Source organism: Plectrocnemia conspersa, unplaced genomic scaffold, assembly GCF_051122295.1.
Source record: "Plectrocnemia conspersa isolate PC_06_02 unplaced genomic scaffold, ASM5112229v1 ptg000014l, whole genome shotgun sequence".
Lineage (NCBI taxonomy): Eukaryota > Metazoa > Arthropoda > Insecta > Trichoptera > Polycentropodidae > Plectrocnemia > Plectrocnemia conspersa.
In genome coordinates this window covers 1,473,857-1,497,126 of record NW_028277178.1, presented here as the reverse complement: position 1 = coordinate 1,497,126, position 23,270 = coordinate 1,473,857, and the positions used below count along the sequence as shown (strand labels likewise).

The 23,270-nt window shown below is 30.3% G+C and overlaps 1 protein-coding gene across 1 annotated transcript in view; it reads left to right on the top strand.

Moving 5' to 3' along the window:
- LOC148225949 (kin of IRRE-like protein 1) overlaps positions 1-23,270 on the top strand; it is a 152,843-nt gene that overhangs the window by 53,623 nt on the left and 75,950 nt on the right. Inside the window, exon 3 of the mRNA XM_088203691.1 lies at positions 11,747-11,876. Within this exon, the coding sequence (XP_088059817.1) occupies positions 11,747-11,876 (130 nt within the window). The remainder of the gene's footprint in view (positions 1-11,746; positions 11,877-23,270) is intronic.

The following is a 23,270-nucleotide window of genomic DNA, read 5'->3' as shown; positions in this document are numbered from 1 at the left end:
TACTTTCACATATATTTAAATAAATTATACAAACTCGGTGCAGTACTGTATTTGGATTTAAATAAAAAAACTTCAATCAGGCGTTATATAAAATTCGAAAGAAGCCCTGAGGGGTGTTTACAGCTCTGATACAAGGATTTTTCATTAATCTGTGACACGAAGAAGCCGACGGTATGGAAGGGATGGGACGAACGGGGGTGTTATCTCTTTCATCTCGTGCATTTCGCAAACAGCCGTCATTTTCAAAAGAGCTAGGATAAATCTTATCCCCATTTTGGTTAGTGCACATTAAAAGCAGAAAAAACGTACGAAATAAGACCGCCAAACGAGATTTTTTTCTACTGATAGGGTCAGATTAATATAATAATGTATGGTATATTCATTTCAAAAAACATATTTTTGGATAAATATTTTAAGCCCAAATTTTTAAAATTTAGTTAAATTAAAAAATATATTTAATTTAATTTGTAATGCAAAATTTTTAATATACGTTTTAATTTAATTAATAAATCCATAAAATCGTTTATATAATATATAAGATGTTTCATTAATATGTATCAGTTTTTTTATATATTATTTTATGCTTTTAATAATTTATATAAAAAATAACTTTTTATTAGTATTATATTTTTGTTTGAAGTCAATTATTCTATTTAATTTCACATAGACACAGCGTTTTTTTAAAAACAATTAAAATTTGTATTTTTTTAAATTATAATTCCAATGATGCAATAATATTTTTTTTAAATAATATTATTATATTATATGTAACTAAGACTGTTACGCAGTAAGTTCCTTACCATATAAAAAGTTTACGCCATTAAGAAAACTACTTTATAACCCTAAATTTCGCAAGCTTAATCTTTTTTTTTGTATAAAATTTTTAATGTAAATTATTAATATGTTTGTTAAATATTTTTAAGACATATTAACATTTTTTATATATTGATATAGATATATGAGTATATTGTTATTCTATGATCAGAATTTTTGCTGTACGATATTTTGACTTGTGCAATAGTAATCGAACCCTTTATCATAGTTAGCTTTAACCCATAAAATTACTTTTTGCACTTTGCACTTTTTTAAATTTATTTAAATCGCTCTTTATATTATATAAGGAAACGCTTTATTAACCTAAAACCAGACGCTTATGATGAGATACATTCCCTTTCGCTCGCTCGCGTGTTCAGTGACGAGAGTGAGTGAGAAGAAGTGGCGTGCTTAACGCTTGTAACGCACGCCTTTATCTCTCACTCACTCTCGTTACTTAACACGCTCAGCAAGAAAAAAGTTTCATTCTTAAAAGTATCAAATAAAACTTTTACAAAGCCTCCGTTATATTCTTTATATTTTGCCGCAGCCATCATGGGTGGTCCTGACACTTCTATATGTTTATTATTTATTTTTTTTACACGTTGTATAAATCATACAGAACTACAGAAAAAAATGTCTGGCATTAAAAAGGTTAAGTCACTACAAAAATCCGGTCAAACAACGCTCTCTGACAAAATGTGTCATACAAAAACTGCAGGAAGCTATTTAATGCATTTATTTTAAACAATGCGTTTCCAAAACTAAAACAGCTATATTATTAAAAAAATCTGAGCTTTATTTAAAGTATATTCAACATATACAAATACCGTCTCTTAATGTCAGTATTTTCTAAGTAGACAAACTTATCTTTTATTGCTGATATTGAAAACACGTTTGTCAACATGTTTTTATAAATGGAATTTTCAGTAAATTTTATTTACGTTACCATTAATTTGCTTGCCTTAATAACTGCAGGGATAAAGGTGGTGTTTTGTTTTTTCCTAAAAAGAATTTTGTTAAAAGTTAACCATATATCACAAAAAGGACAGGAGTTATTCAAGACTCTTACGTCTCACAAGCATGTAGAAACGATTTATATAATAATTTTAATAATTCTCAGCGTTTGTTTTTCCATATTTTTTATCTACGTTGACCTTGTATGGATGTCGGTCGTTTATTCATATTAATCACATTTACTTTAACTTTTTGATTATGTAAGCCTCGTATAGAATTCGTGTCGACATTTTAGCTTACGTTTTTCGTTAATACCTGACAGTGATGCGAACATACAAAATAATATGTATACCGTAACATCACAATTGAATTATGTATATTTCTAAAAGTCTGCTAGAATCTTTATGTGATTATAATTTTACGGCTCGTTTAGAAGCCGACCCTATTACGTCCACACACGTTAACGATCGGAACACGATAATAACGTGAAACGAAAGATGTGTCGATACACACACACTCAAGGAACAAAAGCTCATATGTGGGAAGAAAATAAATATCAAAGTTGTGTTATGCGACATATTAAAACGGAGAGCGACAGAACGAAGGGTCGCGATAAAGAACCCAACCCACTACCATTATACTCCCTCCCTCCAGCGCTCCCGCCGTATAAAGGGTCGACCCTCGACACTGAGGTCCAAAACGAAAAGCGTATCTCTGGGTAGCGATTGACCCGACGTGATCGGCACTCGATATTTGATAATTCTTTTTATTGTGTGTGTCAGACAAATGTCGTTATGCGTGTGTAGGCTTCTTGTAATTTTTTTATAAATATATTTTAAGAATTTAAACGCGTGTGGGTGTATGTACATGTATGTCGTATACATTATTATTTAACTGCCTAAAGGGAGTTTGCTTAAAATTCTTCTCGTATATGTTTTTTTTATTATGAAAATATATTACACAATTAAAATGATAATGTGTTTTTTGTATATGTGTAATTATGTCATATAACATATTTTTTGTACATATATGGTTGACCTATATAAACGATGACTAGTGCTATGATAAGCAGCAATAAAATAAGTTATGTAACTGAACTAAAGTCTGCAGGGCATATTATCATAATTTCACATCATGTTTATTTTCAATATAGATTTTTAAATTATAAATATATTACTGCCATCATAGTTTTACCATTTACATTTAATAATTTGCTATATTTTATTTTACAAAAAATCAACTGTATATTATTAATTTGCTGCGTTTGTGGGTATACAGATTGTTTTAATAATCTTAGTTACTGGATGTCTTAAATCTTGAGTTGAACTGCCGACTGATTTTTGCTTACTTGTGTGTGGCTTTCAATCTAATCTGAATATTAAAGTTACTAAGCTATGAGTGTAATATTCAGCTACTCAAATTTTGCATCTGAATGTCTTCGCTAAAGTAAAAATTGACTTTTATTTTTAAAATATTTGAAGTGAAAGCGAGCAAAGCTAATTTGTTTATTTGTGTTTTTCTGTACAAATGAAAGTTAATGAAGCATACATAATATTTTTAACAAAATTCCAACAATCAAAAAAAAATATCACATCCTGGAATATGTCCTGAAAAAATTTTAACATGTTATTTTAATTTCTTCTTACATGCAAGCAGCAAATGCTGTGTTTTTATGCACTTCATAAAATAAATTTATTAACGATCGCATTCTTGTCGAATATGACGTGAGCTTTTAGCGAGTTTCTTTTAAATTTTTGTTTATTACTGTTTTATTAGTGCATTTTATTTCTTATATGTTCTTTTTGTAGTAACTAGGTCGCGTAGTATTTAAGTCTTATCGATGATTTGCTTAATATTTTGGAACTCACGTGACTATTTAGCTGAACCGGACTAGACAGTTAAAGTAAAAACAGCTGCCTTCTATGGCTTCTGATGTTCGTCTCAATTGCTTTGTCGTTATTATTTTTGGTGTAAGTTTGCTTAATCTCTCGTTGTTCTATTCTGAAGCGTGGCTAAATAAAGTTCTTTGAGAAAGTTATTTTTTTATGTTTGGTATAAGTTGAAAGCAAAATAATGATTTTAACTATAGTGTATAAATGTATTTCTTGGAGAAAGTTTATTTCCTGCCAAAGTTCCTGATTTAGTACAACCATTCTCGTATTTATATACTTATATTTTATAGTCCTAGTATTAGTCCTTAATAATCTGGCCAAATGTCGACGATTCGGGGCGGGACCAGACTCTTTATTATTGTCTAATACATATTATTTTATATGTATATATGAGGACGCTCGCTACCTTTTCACGCTCGACTGACCAATGTGTTCAATTATATTATAAATATATAGTTAGTGGTAGAATACTTGCTATCTTTAGCAAAGATATTCGATGCATTCTTTTGTATTTAGCACCGACCAACGCAGTATTTAGTGGTCCGGGTACTTTTGGAAAATACTTTGATTTTAAATGTTTGTTTGATACGCAATCGTTTGTCAAAGGCCGACAAAACAAAAACTGAATTCTTAAAACGTCACAATTAAAGTTTTTATAAAGCTATTGCGACTTATTTTGCTTCAATAATGATGGATAGTCTCGATTTATTTATAAATCCTATCTAGAATGAGGTATGTGCCAAAAAATTAATTCAGAATGTGTTTGCTTTCTACACAGCAACGATCCAGCATTCAACAATTATCTTCCTTACTAGTTGAACTTTGCAGTTTTAAATTTCTAGGGGGAGGGTACTGTAGGGACCGATTTATTTAGTTGCCCATAAATCTGTGGTAGAACACTAGCAATACTTTTACCACAATAATGTAGTAAAAGTATTATTATTATTATGTATAACTACAATTTATATTTAATAAATATTTCAAGCTTTGATAAATTTTCTTTTACACTTATTGTCGCATTTTCCCAAAAAAATGTGAAGTAAAAAAATAAGATTTTGCTTCAAGAAAATTAAGTTACATTAAAGTTAAAAAGTCGTATTAAGTAAATAGTATTCCGCCTAAATGTGATAGCAATGTTTATCGAAACCATTTTATTTTTAGCAGAGATTTTAAATAAGATTTATTTTCAAAAATATATAAATTATCATTTAAATCGCTGTAAACCCATAATTCTAGACTATAAAAAGCCAATACCATAACTAACAATCATTCTCCAAGTTCTCGTCTTTGGCCGACTGACCCCATCAAAGAATCCTCCGCCGGGACAGCAGCCTTTCGAGACTATACCACATATCTTATAGCTAAATAAATCGGTCCCCATTAGTTTTTGCATTTTTTTTTAAATAATTTTGAAGAGTTCTTTCTATTGTTCACTTTAAAGTTAACTTAGGTTTGTAAATCAGAATCGACCAATTCTTATGTTATTTTTTTATTACTTTCACAAGTTATGTATAAAAAAATATTTTATATATAACTTGTGATATTATCAAAATTAAATGAATTTATTTAAAAAAATATTATTCAAGCATAACTATAAGTTTGATGAGAGAAATTAAGCGTGTTCATAATATAAAAGCAATATTTCCCGGGAACGGATCGTAGGGTGTAATTTCGTAGGAAATTATGTCCTCGGGTGGTAATCTAGTGCCACAGAGATTACTGTCGGTGTCTAGGTAGGGTTTTTGCCAACCAAAAATTACCGGACCCGATGGCGTTATCTGAACGCCTTTATGAATACTGCAAGCTGTCAGGGACCATCGTCTAATGAGCGCAGAAGCGTACAGAATATCTATATATAATATAATATATTTAATATATAGTAAATAATATTTCTTTTACAAAATATCAACATGAAAAAAATAACAACCGTCTTTATTAGTACCAACCTAAATGTCACGAGGTATTTTGATTTTTTCATGTTCGAAAAAATATCAAATTATATTAATATGTACTGATTAAAATTTTGTTATTATTTTTTTAGTACGTGTATTATTATTTTCTTAAAACATATTTAACAGTAAAAAATAATATTAAGATTATTTATATTTATTTACATAACTGGGGTCTTGAGCTATTAAAAAAATATATGCCTCTAAAACACGATGTGCTTAAAAATTATATATTATTATATAAATTTAGGTTTATTTTGTCTTAGACATCATAGATTTTGGAGCTGAGTAAAGTCAATATGGTCTCGCATGATATTTTTGTTAAATTTTTTTGTATGAATATGGCAAAGTTCTTCGATTTAGTTAAGAAAAAATATATAGGTGTTACTTTACCCCTAGCAAGCATATGTTATTAACTGTCTAAATATCTGTTTATATATTAAAAAAATATTTTATGATATATATCAGTTTTAAGACCATAGCGGCAGTAAACTTTTTATACTTGAGTTTCACCTAGTACACCTAAGTATTTGACGCTCGCCTTCCATCAAATGCAGTTTCCTTGTTAATATTTAGGAAACTGAGACAATGGTGTATATTAAACATAAATTTATATTGTCTTTATATAACAGCTGAATTAATTTCAGTCGGACCCAGACGAATCTGGGTGTCACAACGAATTATACTACAAAACTACGCGACGCAGAGTGTATCTTTGATTAAGGCATAACAACGTTGTACGCTTCGAGTTTTGGCTGCTAATTACATCATAGCTACATCCGTGATAATTATCATCAGTTCCATTCCAATCACCCCTGTCACCCACTCCGCACGTCTTGGAATCTTTGCGCTCGTTAGGTGATTCGAGCAGTAGAGAGTGCGGTTAATCGATTATCCGCGATTCGCGCTTTTCAATTAGCTCTACTCGCAATCGACAATGGTTCATTAAAGTCGACAAGCTGCCAAAATTGAAGAGCGCCAGCTATGACTATGAAGTTAAATGTTCATCCTTCCGACAGGCGAATCTTTGGAATTCCGCTATCTCAATGAGCGCTACTTCACAGTAAGATTTATGAAGGTTTAAATGGGGAAAGCTCTTCCAAATAATTTACGCGAAATGCACTTTCAAATATGCATACAAACACTACTATAATTTAGCTTTGTACTATACGAAGATTTATTTTTTATATAATTATATTTTTATTTTTTTTTATATTTATAAATTTATTAATAATTAGAAATGTTTAATATTGTGACATAGAATATGAGTAGTTTAATTTGAACATGTTTAAAGCTAATAATAAATCCTTGTTAAAAAAGAATGTAGTTGAAAATATTTAGTGTTTAAATCTATATTAAGATATTGGTTTTAGTATATAATCTGATCCTTTTACTATTTACATCAATATATGTTCGCAAAGCTCTACACAAATAATAGTCTGAAGCTAAAAGTTCATGATTATCACCCTAGTCTGGTGCAATATTTTTTATCTAGTCTCAATAAAAACATATGATTTGGCATTGTCGTGGTTAATCACTTTTCACCCCTTATATCATTTAAATTGGGCAGTTTCAATATTTTACTTCGATTTTTTTTAAATAATAAACAGTTTTTCAGTTCTTTTTGTCAGGATTTTTTTAAATGTGAGACCAAATATTTGATTCTTTATTATTATTATGCAATAATTTAAATTACGTATACTACAGTTCGTATGCTTGTGCTATTGTACAAGTGAGATTATTTTTTTACGTCTGCTTCTAAAGAATCTAATCATCTACGAAATGAGCTAAACCCTGGATTTTGAATGTGCTGAATCATGGTTTACGTGAAGAGGGAAGCAGTTTTTTTATTTTATTTTCTATTCATGTTGTTGATCAGCACCTATTCTTGCTTTATACTTCGTTCAAACTCAGTGAATCCAAGTTAAAAAACTCTGGTTAAAGTTATTGATAGTGGTTGTAGCGAAAAATGAATTTATTAAAGAGTTTAATACGGCGTTACTTATTTTTTTATAATTAGCTACAAATCTGCTTTTCACTAATTTAACTTGTGCCTTTGAAAGCAATTTCTATAATTTGCGACGATTATTCAAATATACTCAAATGTGTCATCATGTATAATATTTTCCGCTGTTCGTTGAACGACTTCAATTGAAACAACAGTTTTTGGGAACATATATTTGAGACCATCAAGTGTAAAAAGGTTGCTCACCGCTAAATTAATTAGTTTATGATAAGGTCTGATTAGCACACTATGTAATTTATTTCTTCAAAGTAACTCCTCTGCCTAATGAGTTTGAACTCCATTGTTTTAGAACATACGTATAGTTTTAATATACACCTTGTCAATTTCATAACTTTGTATGGATTAGTTTGCATGTATTATTTCACTATATAACATTTTTTACAAATATTAAATAACTCGCGCTGATTCATTTACTAAAACTTTTATAAATGATAAAAAGCTAGTATATAAATTATTTTATTGTCAAACCTTTTCGAGGCGCCGACTCTTTATTGTCTTTATTTGAGTAAAACCTACGGTTTTTATGCTTCGAAATTGTTATTTAACAATTAATGGACGTCCACTCGGATACAAAAATATTGTTAGTTTACGCTGACAATATCAAAAGAACGCAATTAGTTTTCTAATACCCTTTTGGCTTGTATTTTGCAACTAATTTCATCGTGAGAATAATAAAAAGGGTTGTCGTGATTATAAAAATATTTGTTTTTATTCAGTAGTAAATCAGATGTGAAAATTATATTTTGATTTCTATTGCTGTGGTACTGAAGTTTTGAGTTTATGTACTATTAAAAATTTCTAATAATGTTTTAAAAGAGTAGTATTTACTGTGTAGTGTCTAATAAATCATCAAAAGTAACTTACAATCATGTTCTTGATTTTATTTACGTCTCTGAATATTGCATACAATTTTAAAATATTATTAAAAATCTAGACGAATCCATTTTGATAATTAGGCATTTCATAAGTACCATAGTTTACTATAACTTTTGTTTTAAATCGATATTGTCTGTATTAGGGATTCCAATCCCGGGCCAAAATTTTGATCCCGGGATTTCGGTATTGCAATTAGTCGATCCCGGGATCCCGGGACCAGTCCCGGGATATTTTTCATGTTATTTTATCGATAAAAATAATTTAAAATGAATAATACAATATATTTTTACATTTGTTTTTTATAAATTACAATGTATAAAGTACGTATATTTTAGTCTTGGACTTAAAATAGAAAATAATATAATAAAAATAAAAAAGGGAAGGTCTTATATATTTATTTGAGAAGATAAAAATGAACTTTTGACAATGTATGTACATACTATGTACATTCATAGACACAATTAATTGAAAACATTATTTTGAATAAAACTCACGAAGTAACATCAAAGCATCAAGTGTTTTATCATTTAGCCTTGATCTGATTTTGGTTCCTAAGCAGCCTGCTGCTAAAAAGCACGTTCAGACTCACAGCCTCAAAGATTCACAGATGACATGTGCAACTCGCGCAAGTTTGTACACGAAATATAACGATGTTGTCAATAATAATTCGATTGTGCTTGATAAATCAACCAATCCGAAAAATTCGGGATTATGTTTTATAATCCCGGGGCTCATCGGGTATTGAAAATCGTCCGGGATCCCGGGATTGGAATCCCTAGTCTGTATATATGCAAAATTGTTCTTCAGTGTTTTACAAGTCCATACAAAGAGACTTAACCTTTTATGTGCCAAAGTATCTTAGCGTAATATATCACTGTAATGATAGCTAATTTTAGAATCGAAAAAAAATATAAGTGAAGTCTTACGTACTAGCCGAGGACTTTTACAACCCAAAAAGAGCATATGGTTGGTTTGTGGTAGTTAAACATCAAAGTGTCAGGGTTGTCACAACAAAACAATAATGAATTAATTTCGCTTTATTAGCAAACTAACATTTTTATACAAAGATTTTTATATTTTTGTGAAGAATATATTGATCACTCCATCGTCTAACGCGGTTAATTTGGTCGAGAAGTATCATATTACAAATTTTCAAATCGGAGGACAGCCCTTACTGGCTTTATTACGTTTTAGCCTTAAGAAACAAAAATAATTTTAGACAATTTATACACCAATTTTCAATTGTTATTAAAAATTACAAATAGCGCAAGTTCCTTGAGACAGCCCTGGCTACGTTAAAACATTTAATTCTATCTATTTAAGAAATAATAATTTTAAACGTTTCTTTATCGATGGCTCTATATACCAAACAGTTTTGTAATGTAATTTCTAAGCATAAATGAGAGTTTTTGTGAGAGCTTCTTAGGAAGGCCGTGGCGATACGGTCGCGACTCATCTGTGCTTCGTACGGCGTCCGTGGCGCATAATTACGAATGAGGTGGAATGCGTGAGCAAATGGAATGTATGCGAATGGTCGTTTTGAAATTTTGTATCTTTTGATTTATTGAATAAATTACTTTTAAGTATGCACTGGAATTGAGACAGCGAGTGCGTTGATGTTAAATCTTCCCTAACGGCGTTCTATGAGGTGCTTTCGATCAGCACGCACGCACGCACGTGATATACCCTAGATATTTTTCTCCCGAGAGCATTTCATTACTAAAAAGAAAGCACGCCTTCCATCATTTATGAAAAAGATCCGTCTGCTCTCGAGGAATTTTGTTCATTAAGAGCACGTGTTAAGTGTTTGTTAATTTAGTTTAACAAAATATTGCGCAATATGTTCTGTTTTCAAAAATATTTTTCGCCTTCTACTTAATCGTTTCCTTATTCTAGTTCAAGATCTTCAATACTGACGATCATAGAAACTGAACGCTCAGATCTTAAATACGGTTTTGATAAATTGCAGACAGGTTCTTCTGTGCCCAATTTGATTTTGAAGGGTTGCGATGTCAGTCTCGCCGCTTTTAATTTAATTCTCAAGACAGGATCATTTCCTTATCTATGAAAATGCACAAAAGTCACCCCTATTCATGAAATTGTGTATAAAGAACTATAGAGCAGTCGCAGTGTTGTCAGTTCCTGCTAAATTGTTTGAAATAATTATCCAAGATATGTCTTTAATGACTTTTGACAAGTTTTGCTGGACCAACAGCTTCCCGCCTGTTCTTCTGTTACTATTCTATTGCCTTTCAGCAAAACGGTGACAAAATCTCTCGATACAGGAATTCAAATAGACGTCGTATATACAGATTTTGAGAAGGCCATGGTTTGTCATGAATTATTATTAAAAAAATTGTCGAACCTCAATTGCTATCATAGACAGTTTGTAACCTATGGCAGCTGATTGTCGAAAGAATATTTCACCCCTTCGGAGATTCCTCAAGGGTCCAACCTGGGTCCTCTGCTCTATATGTTATTTATTAATGACATAAATACGGCAGTTACAAGTTCAAGTTTTCTTCTGTTCGCAGATGATTTAAAATTATATTTGCGGACTCCTCTCTACAGAGTGATTTAGACTGTCTATGGAGATGGGCTTTTCTGCTCTTTAGTGTCGGAAAATGGCATACTGTGTCATTTACTCGATCCCGTTCGCCATCAGTTTATTCCTACGATCTCAATGGAATTATTTTGACGAGAGATACTTCCATTAAAGATCTCGGAATCACTTTAAAGAGCATGTGGAGGTTGAATTAAAAACTATATCTCTTAAGAACGATACGTGATTTCAAAACTGCGTTTCTGCGAGATCGCAAGGTCTGTTGCGGTCGTTATTGACGTCTGGTTCTTGAGTATCTCAAGGGTTTGGTTGTAAAACACCTTTTGGCACTTTCTACTGAGCTACGTTATACGCGCATTTTGCCTTAATAAAATCCTAAAATAATAAAGTTGAAAAGGTATATGGTGTATTACTCATAGCCTTGAAGTAATACATCAATAAAAATTTCAGAGAACGTAAATCGCAGGGCGAAACTGTTCATTTGCAAAATGTCGAAATGCATATTCGATTTGTTCGCTCTTCGCCGCGGACGTTTCAGAAATGAAATTTAATTTGGCGTAAAATGTGCTTCCGAATAGCTGACATATCGAATTCAACAGTCGCGCAGCAAAAATTTTAAAAATGTGTCTCTCCGATCATTTTTCATACTTTCTTATTCTTGTTTTTCCAGTGAGAACTGTCGACGTTCAGGCGGTTGAGGGGAAAATTGCTGAGTTTCCATGCGACATCAACTCGTCGCAACACGACAAAGTCCACATGGTGTTCTGGTTCAGAGACGATGCTGGAATTCCGCTTTATAGGTAATATTTATTTATAATGTTAAATTTATAGATTATATGCACAGCTACTCCCACGTTTTATTATTATTAATATTAAAATATAATTTAATTCTGCCGTATACATAAATATATTGAGTTATTAGTTTACGTAAGGTATGCTAAGTGAAGTAAGGTTAAGTTTGTATTAGATTAGGTTACGTCAAGTGTAATTATAAATTAAATTTATAAATACTTATTTCATTAATGAACAACTCTCACTACATCATGATGTATTTTTGTTCATCGATTTTAAATAATTTTCCACCTCGAACGTCTTAATTTACCAGTCCGCCCCCTGCTATACAGCAATAGAACGAGCGGCGCCTCCCCTTAGCAGTTATTGAAATTTCCCCAAACTCCAGGTGCCAAAAAGTTGTATTGTGCCGATTCGGACTTCGAATCCGGGCCAATACTAATTTTATTACGCCGCCCTAAACGATCCTCGTAGAGGCAATAAAAAAGTTTTTATTGTCGCTTCGTTTTTTTTCTTCTTCTTCTTCTGCCTCCAGCCCCCTTGTTATTATGCTCGTTGAGCGTGCTTTAAATAGAGAAAGAATTTAGAGTTCGACGTATGACAAAAGTTCATAAATGGCACCATTAAACTGATATGGTTTATGCGCGCAGTTTAGGATAATGAACATGTGTTTTGTGACGTTTGTTTTATCGGCTATAAAAATGTTTTAGAGTTTTACATTTTATTGTGTTATATGAAGACTTGTTTTATACATTAACACATTATGCTTTAATATAATTAACTGTAGTCAAATATATACAGCGTAGATTGCCTAAAGAAGGGTGTGTAAAAATGGACTTTTTTAAACATTTAACATGATTTAGTTCAATAATTAAAAGTTTTCGATAAATAATTCAATATTAATTAATTAATCATTACTTCAACCATCTGTGGCAATGGATATATCAATATAAGCCTAATCTGTATTGATCGATCGGAATTATAAACCTCTGAAAGTTGTGACCTTACGGTTATTTTTGTCTTTCAGTGATATATTGTTTCCCGTGACCGTTTCATTACAAAAATATTCAGTGCTAGTTCTTAAATTATGGAAATTTCGATGTCTTAATTTTTTTACATGTTCATGATTCAGGGTAAACTTTTTGTTTTTGTCTAGTCAAATACCATTGATTTAAATTAAGTAATAATTATAACGTCGACATTTTATAATACACCCATACCTCGCTTTACGGCCTAGATACGTTCCACGAAACTTGGCCGCAAAGCGAAAAGCCGTATAAAAAATCAAGTATTCTAATACAAATTCATACAAATTCAATGGGATCGGTTCCAAATTTGTTAAATATGTAACATGGTTTATCATTTAAAATGCATTTTATCTTTTTATTTAATTTAAATCAAAAATACATACATAACAAGTACATACATTTGTACATAAAATAATAACAGACTCCAAAAACCAACAATAATCCATAAACAAAAATGAAACTACTTCATGTTACATAAAATATGTGTATGAATACATACATATTTTTTTTAAAATAGCTTTAATCTAAAGACGATGAAGAAACGGTAACCTACAGATCACTGTCGTTCTCATTTTTGTCTGGTAAGGATAGGCCTGGCTTAAAAAAATTGTCCAACGTTGTTTGTCTTGCCTTTTTGTCTATTTCGTTCTTCAGTGATTTATAACAGCTAATGGCTGAGTTAATTCCTCGAGAAACTTTACCGCTACATTCGACGTCAGGATCGTTTTCAAGGAGAATGTTTATTCCTTGTTCGAAATAGGAAAAAGCTTTCGACAAATTTTTTGATGTTAGCTGTTTGAATACAACAGGCTCTGTCTCTTCATCAAATGCTGGTTCTGCTTGCAACTGAACAAGTTCCTCATATAAAAAGGGTTTCCTTTCAGCTTCAAGTAGATCAAGCACATCACGTTCGTTCAAACCTTCAAAGCCGAGATCATGTGCTAGATCCAAAATGTTTTGCCTAATTTCAAGAAGGCAATTAACTTCTGCATCAGTACTTTTTACACATTCTGGCCATATTTTTTTCCAAACATGGTTCATTGTTGCTAATTTTAATTCCTTCCATGATTCACTGATGCTGTTAACAGCATCCTTGATGTTATACTTTTTCCAAAATGTTTTAATTAAAGATTTGCCATTGGTTTCCCTTATAAGTTGTCGGAAAGTTCGGCGTAGGTAATATGCCTTAAAAGTGGCTATTGCACCCTGATCCATTGGTTGGATCAGAGCTGTTGTATTTTTCGGAAGGTACTCAATCATGACATCTTCAGATAATTCGGATAAATTAATAGGATGCCCTGGTGCATTATCCAAAATTAGCAAAGCCTTGTTGCTTGAGTTATTATCTCGCAAATATTTCTGTACAAAAGTGATTTTTAGATTTTTTAAAAGTAGCTTTAGTCATCCAAGCTTTCTTGTTGGATCTCCATATGACGGGTAATTGATTTTTATTTAGTCCTTTAAGAGGCCTTAGATTTTGGACAAATATATTAAAAGTGGTTTTAGCTTAAAATCACCCGCGGCATTTGCACTAAGTAGCAAAGTTAATCGTTCTTTAGACACCTTATAACCAGGCGTAGATTTTTCGGTTCCAATAAAGCCCTGTTTCGTCTACGTTAAACACTTGTTCAGGTTTATAACCACCTCTTTCAATAATTCCCTTTAAAATGTTGGGATATTCCTTAGATGCGGCCTCACCGGCGCTAGCTGCTTTACCTTTCATTTTCAAATTATGCAAATTAAATCTATTTTTAAATGTTTTTTAAAATTGACATCGAAAAAAAGTTTTTTTTGCCGTTATAGCGAAACATTTTAGGCCGTAAATCGAAAACATGCCTTAATTGAAGAGGGCCGTTATAGCGAAATGCCGTATAAAGAGTGGCCGTATATCGAGGTATGGATGTATGTGTAATCGAGGGATTCATGAACCTGTTCAAACCAAGTTTATTTCCATTTAACACCGACTTTCTAGTGCCTTTCTCCAAGTTATATCCGTTCTGATACGCAATTTAAAAAAGCTTTTATTTCAGATATGTGAAAATTAATTTATTTTTAACTAAGCTAGCACATCTTAATTATAAAATAACGTTAATGTGCTGTCTAAAATTAGATTATAAATAAGTTTAATGAAAAAAATAAAAAGTAGATTGATACACTAACACTTTATTAAAGCAAAAAATAACATTCTATCTTTATAGTCACTATCGGTAAAATCCAAGTATATAATGTATTTATAGTAAAATATATCTCATTAATTAGAGCCATCCCATTTGGTTTGCGTATTTAAACTGAATAAACCCACACACAAAACCGTTTCTCCCAATCCGCCCCCGATAGTCGGTCGTCTATGATTTCAGGCACGTGTAGTGTTTGTGCGTCGCAAGGAGTTATTATGGGCCCTTTATTAAATTGTCCCAAGGACCGCCTTAGCGCGATTCTTCGAGTTGTTCACTTTTCGAGTATTAATTATACCGCACAGCAAAGTTTTGATACCGGCAGGCAGACTTTTAACCGTCTGGCTTATAAAACTCGAGCTATCCGCGCACACAACCGGCTTGAATTATTAAACTGTTCTTGAAAATTTTGTGTGCCGCCACGTTAGCTCTGGTTAAACAAAAATTCTCCATGTCAATTATTGAGCGGTGAGGAATAATTAAAACTTGGTTCACTGCGCGTCACCTTGTGAATTTCATCTAAATTTTTTTAACTAAATATTGCAATATTTTTTTTAAATATCATCACATAACAAAATCTTAAATTCCTATAGCAAACATATATTATCTAGCTCAAATAAAATCAATGCAATTTAACCCAATATTCAATATTATTTTTAACACATGACGTTATCTTAAATTTTGTTAAAAAAATCCTAAAAATTAAATTATGTTAGAAATCTTTTTAAATAAAAAGCATTATATATATTTGACATTTAAAGTATTTTTAAATTACACAACACAGTTTTGTACAATAAACAACGAGTCATTATAGCTGACCACCCCAAAAAAATAATATTCCTTAAAATTCAAATTATTGCACACAAAAAATGAATTTAAACATTTTCTTAGCGCCAGAATATTGTTACTCAAATACAGAAAAATGAGGTAAAATTTCAATTACATGCTATTATTTTTAATCATCACCTTAATACGTTACAAGGACATGCATTACAAACTTCAGACCATAACTTAAAATATACATTTACTCCGACTTATATTATATTTAAATATCTTACATTAATTTTGTCACTTTTTTAAATGTTGAATAATTAAATTTAATTTTGAGGTTTAATTTAGTACATAGATTTAACAAATTTAAATTAATGAAATATAGTGAAAAATACTAATTTATTACAGCAATAAAATTCATACTTTACTACCATAAGTCACAGTATATTAATTTAAAATGAAAGCTCTATATATATTTATTAATACTTTTTTTTCATAAATGCAATATTAAAATTAAGTAGCTTTACTTTAATTAAAAATACTATTGACTCTTAATTCTATATTTTTTAAGTTTTGTGGCATTTTTAATACATTGCCAATATAAAAAATCTATACTATATTACGAGTAAAGTAAAGACAGATAATATTGTACAAAAGCTAAAACCAATAATCGTTTAAATAAATAAAGTATTTAGAAAAAGCCCAAAATTATGACATAAAAATAAAAATTACAGTTTAGATTCACAATTATTAGTGAAATATTTATCTAAATTTAAAGATTTATTGGGTACAAGCATACGAAATTACAGGTCTTATACCTATTTACAATTAAATTATGCTAATTATTTATTATCTAACATTTACGAAAATTAGTTTTGCTCTGACTATTTTTCGTTCAAGGTCAGTATATGGTTTAAAAAATATGTTAACTTTATTTTTATCAATATAAGCTATGCATTTTGAACATATAGGTTATACTTATTTAATGCATTCATTTTTAAAAATAGCTTTATTAATAGTATTTTAAAATTCGCGGATAACATATTTTTTACTTGTACGTTTGGTTGTGTATCGTCAAACATTCACACATACGCACACTGCGCACACGCGCGTGCGTGTATGCGGCTGGGGGTGGGCATTGTTGCTGAGCAGATTTTTTGCATAACGTTTTTTTTCGATCATGTTTTAAATTTTTATAATAACTACTACAGTATTATAATTGGTTAAAATATTTGCACCTAGATATGTTTCTACTGATGTTAACGTATTTCTGTATTTTCCTGTTGTTTATTTGATTTTTTACAATATCAGTATTGCAATCTTGCGGATATTTTTTCTGTGGCTACTACTATTTTTTTTGGCATGGCAGAACTGCATTTAACGTTTATTACCTTAATTTCTCTCCGCAACCATCATCAATAAAATTCTCACTTTTATCTACTTTTGCATTGACATTACATACAATTAAGTTGCAGTATTTTATCTTATTAGGAAACAAAATTAGTTACTGATTTATTTACATTTTTCATTACTAAGATTCGATGACTTTATTATAAATACCATTATCATGGTTATATAAATTATATAACTTGCTGGTATCAGTCGTATGTTTTTAATTTCCTTTTCTCTTAGCTCACTAATTTCATTCATACAAATTTTCCCCGAAACAAGCTAGCGCATAGTTTTAATCAATCATCGAATTACACGACCCCAAACACAATTACGCTACTTGCACCGCCCGCGCAATTCGGGCGCCCCGGGCGATAGGGGCTCCGCTGCAGAAGATAATTTCATTAAGCCGCTGTATAAATCTTCTTAATCATCTTTTGTATTCATGGCGGTACATTTGCACGCGTTAATCTGTATAAATTGCAAATTCGGGACAAGTGATGCATAACTTTCGGATAGCTCAAACGACCACCCACCACCACTGCTCCCACCTATTGCAGTGTGCAGCGGCTAACCCTTTGCGCTCGGGGGTCGCGTTAAAAACGAGTCGTACGTGCGCGGGCTTATTATATTTTTATGCAAATTCCGCGACGATCGGATATCGCGTGCACCCGAAAACACGGAACCTCTTGACTTTGCACGGACTTTTGCCAGCGCCGGACTGGCCGAGGATAATAAAGCGCGGTGTTCCGCAGTGCGCGGACGGACACGTGTAAATTATCATATCGCATTTATACAATTTATAGAGGGGTGACTAATTTGCTGAAAAAACAAGCAGATCGTACTTTTTATTTTGTGACCGGTGTATTTAAGATACTTGCGTAGTGAAACAATAATAGCAGCGTAACGATAAATTTGATTTATTTTCGAAAAATATGAATTGATGCGAGATAGTAATAATATTTAGCTATAAACGACTGACTATGAGATTTTGTAAAGCCACTTAGTCATTATGGCTGACCACCCTTCAGAATAAAATTCGTAAAAAAATCACTCAATTCACGCGTAAATTGTTACTTAATAGTTTTAATTTGTGATTTAGTAGTATAATTTGAGCAACTAATAAATACAGCAAAATTAATTAAAGTTTGAGTAAGGTTAGATTGATTTGGGATATGCTATGCTATGCGAAGTTGGGCTAAAATATGTTAGGTTATGTTATTGTAGGCACAATTGAGATAATGTTAATTACAGTATATGTATTATTAAAAGTCAGGCACAAAAATAACGTTCAAAAGAACATCACGTGCTAAATTTCTGAGGAGCAGATTTATTTTTATTTTTTTGAGATACGCTTGTCAATAGTATTATCTAGTTGCTTTTTTTTTAAATTTTAATTATATTTATTTTTAAATAAATACCGTTTCATTTAATAAAAATATATTGAATGTATTTTTATTTAGCTATGTTTTTAGCGTTTACATGAATTCCGCGTATATTTGTTTTTAACTCTCGATTAGTCTGCATTATTAAACTACTATATAAAACACCGTGAAATGCATTTATTTTGCATTTTATAAGCTGTTATTTCTAAAAGACGATAAATAAGATGAAAGTTCAGCGTGTTCGGCATTACCCCATCCCCTATTTATATGTTGAACATATATATTATTTTTTCGTTTGTTGTGTTTATTCGCGCGCGCGACGCTATCTGCGGTCTAGTGGGCATATATCAATGATTTTTCCGACATAAAAATACTTAATGCTGCGCACTCGTTTGACGGTTATTGGCCATAACTTGTCGTTTAAACGGCCATAAAGTGAATTCGCAGCCGCGACTCGCGCGCCGCTCGGCGGCCTCCTGCGTCAACTGCGCTTGGCACAGCGCCACGTATGCCTGGTGGCGAATGTAAAAAATAATAAATAATATACATTAATAATTTGCTTTAATTATAATCTTAATTATAATTTTTAATTTAAAAACATATTATTTTAGTGTGCTATTTTACTTTATACGTTTAGAACCACTTAAGATTTATTGAACTCAATCGATCAATCAATACTACGCTACCTCTGTTTATGTTCAGTTGTGTTTTAGTATCTTGTTACGTTTTAAACGCACAGATGTCTGCTATTGATTTTTATTAGAAACATAAGTAAACTTCCACATAAACTTTTTCAAATTTAATCGAAGGTTTAGTAGATGCTACTCTAATGAAAAAAATGTTTTTATATAGTGGTGTAGTTGTATATGAAAAACTGAAACTCAAAAATATATTATTTTTAACCCTTTCTGTGCCTTAAGCGTATTAACGCGCTCTTTATGTCTGGGCGCATGAATCCGATCCGTTCATACAAAAGAGCGTGTTAACGCGTTTTACTTTGTACTTAAAAAAATAATAATAAAAATTGGACGGAAAATAATAACAAAAATTGGACGGAATAAGTAGCAAATATTATTGCTATTTCAGATATTTAAATCTAAGCGTTTAACGTTTAATTAGTCACTGTTCAGAGTTATGCAACGCGGTCATTTTCTATTACTAACGAGAATAATCAATATCAATTGTAAGCTTATATTTCACAATTTTTTCAAATAATTGTTTTTACATTTAATTTTTTTTATATAACCATTGTGACAACCTTGGTTTAATATTTCTATATTTGTCGATATATAACGTACCGTAAATTTTTTTTAAAACTAATGTGATCCTGACATGTTTTTTTATTCTTCTGCATAAAATTTGCTAATATATATTTTTTATATACAATACATATATATTTATATATTTGAAAATATGTAAATATTTTTCACAAATTTTTACTAGTGGCTATGTGACAACCCTAGCATTTTGTTTTTATTAATCTGTTTTAAATTAAATTATATAATTCATAATTTTATTTTATTTTATAATGTGACAACACGTGCATGGAAGGTTAATACTGTGTTTTTTGGTAAATGGCAATAGAAATGATACATACTCTGTCATAATATGCCATCGATATATTTTCTAAAAAAAATCAATAAAATGTGTTTTTAAAAAAAAGTTCCGGCCTGTAGTGCACGGCCGCACTAATAGTTAAATATAATAAATAATACAACTTAATTAATTATTATTAAATAATTATGTATTATTTAATTACAATAATCTACAAAATGTGGCATATCAGTTTAAGTAAATAGCATACTTGAATATGTCATTATTTTTTCTTTTAATATATATTAAATTATAATATGTGCCTAACACATAAATGGGTAGTTTAAAATTGTTAGAAAATTATAAAATGTAATAGAATTTCTGAAAATAGTAGATATTTTACGTTGAAATTAATTCCAATAAATATTTATAAAAATAATATATCTATCATTGTTCGTTTTGCATCAAAACACATTAAAAAATTGTAAATATTTTAAAGCATTACGCCTAAAATAATATAATTATTTAAATTACAACTTTTACAAACAAATTTTCCGACATTTTGTGGTTACAAAATCAGCAAGATGACCTAGTTGTGCCCAATAGTATAGTTTAAAAAAAATTGTACCAGTACGCTACTATATTTTTGATGCCCAATAAGATTTTAGTTTATATGAATCCGGAGATGATTAACCAGATAATTTTGATTGTTGCGTTATAGTTAGGCTGTGCAGATCATTTACCAAAGATTTCTTAGATTTGTTAAAATTTGATCCTATTAGATTTTCTAACAAATCGTACCGAAACGACGTTTTTATGTGACACAAAGCATACAAAAAACGTTGTGAAAATGTTTACAACGATTAAAATTATATGTTCTACTTATTAAGTGTATTATTTATATTGCAAAGGCTTTGATAAAAAAGACTTTACCCAGCAAAGGCTGCATGAATTATGTAGTGGTATGTATATAAATGTGTGAATATTTTAATATTATTTTAATATTTATCATATATTATTTTTAACTCATAATATTTTTTTGTAAGATTTTTTTACGGAGTTAAGAATATTTTATTTTAATTTTAATTTATAAACGCTTAGAACCTCATTACTTTTTTCTCCTAAGCTTTTTTACTAATGTAATTTTTTAAATTTATTTATTTCTGCCATATTAAAACAAGATTGGAAATTAGGTTGATTAATGATCACTCGACCGAGATATGTATGAAAGCTAGTTTCAGAATGTTCCTAAAAACCTATTACATTAGATTGTAATTCTATACAGCAAAAGCTTACAAATTAATCCAAATAAATCTTATAAATTTACTTTTATATCTTAAATATAAATGTATGTAATTAGCGCATCGTTCTAAAGCTGTTAAACCCTATACATATATTTCGAAATAAATTAATATGTATAGAGCATGAAAGGAGATCTAGGGAATTAAATATATTTTAATAAAGAAAGCTTATAATGGGGCTATTATAAATCAAAATTAATTTCTCATCACGGTCCGAATGCGAAGACATAATTTCGCAGAAATACGTTAATAATTAATCCGGGGGCTGTTGGGTAAGGGTGCGAAATTGGCTGGGGTTTTGCATGTAAGCCTCGGGGATGAAAACCACAAACCCCTTTAGAAATAAAAGCGATTTTTATTTCTCGCCTGGAGCAGATGCAATTTGTTCAATCTGTAGGAGTTGCCTGATTGCTTCTGTCATTATCGAAACGTAACGGGGCGTAGGCGAAGATTGGAGTTTTGCAAGAAAGAGCAAAAAGTCTTAAAACACCTCGGGAACACCGCGAGCGTATAAAAGTCCAAATCTGCTTCGAGAAAATGCCATAATTTGCTTCGAAAGGAATCTTTATATATTATATGAAACAAGTTAGAAGAATAAAGGAAAAAAGTATTTCCCATACGCTGATAATACAAGAACTCGCGCATTAGCGAAGAATGAAAAAAAGTTATATGAACTTTTCTCAGTAGCTAAAAACTGAAGTAATTATAACTTTGGACTTAATATGCTTCTTGGGTACGTTCGCATTACTTTTGTGTGCATTTTATTTTATGACATGCATCAAAACTGTTTCTTATTGAATAATATACATATAAAATACATTTCATAAATAGCCCACTGCTGCGAAGTATGTAGGTCACCACAAAAAGTCATTTCAAGTCAAAAATTGCGCCTGGCAAAAGCCGCAAAAATTTGGTAGATTTATGTATATAAATTTGTGTAAAAAATATTTTTATTTTATAATATATTATTATTTATTAGAAAACTTTTTTGACCTAATTGTCTAAAAAATATTACACAAAATTACCAAATTTTTCATTTTTTTATTCCACTTTAAAAAAAATATATGTATAAATATATTAATTAATTATTAACAAGGTAATGGATTTTTTTTTTTTTTTTAATGTCTTAAACAATCTATATTTTGAAAAAAAATAACAGATTAGTTTAAATAAACAAACAAAATATTTTTAAAACAAGTTGTTGGTATTTTTATTTTGTCTTCAAATTTCGTTACGTTACAACTAGTGATTTCAATAATACTGTTATTTACAATACTGGTTGTAAATAATAGTATTATTGAAATCACTGAAAGAAAACAAATAATACCGGTATTTACATTATTGTATTTAATCGATAATAAAATCCAAAAAAAATAATCCGAGTACCGCTCACATATTTATTGATTAGCAAAACCAAATCATTTAAATTCACCGGCAATTATTTTTTTTATATTTTAAATATTTTAATTATATCAATATCATTTTATAGTGTAATTATATTTTGTAGAAATTTGTGTGTTTGATTTTGAGTTGTTTTTTATATTACATTACAAATAAATTACAACTATACTTAATTGTCATGGTTAGTATCTTTAAACGTTGTTAAGTCGGTTTATCTGACAGATGTTGATTCATTAAATGTCAAATTAAGTATATGCTGGTAAATATTGTTAATACGTATTTAAAATCCAAGGATTCGAGAGTTGGAACATTTTTTTACGATATTAAATGAAGGTATAGTTACTAATAACGTTTTTGTGTGTGTTTTTTTTATTAAAAATATAATTTTCGACAAGTTTCCGATCTTTATGGCCAATTATC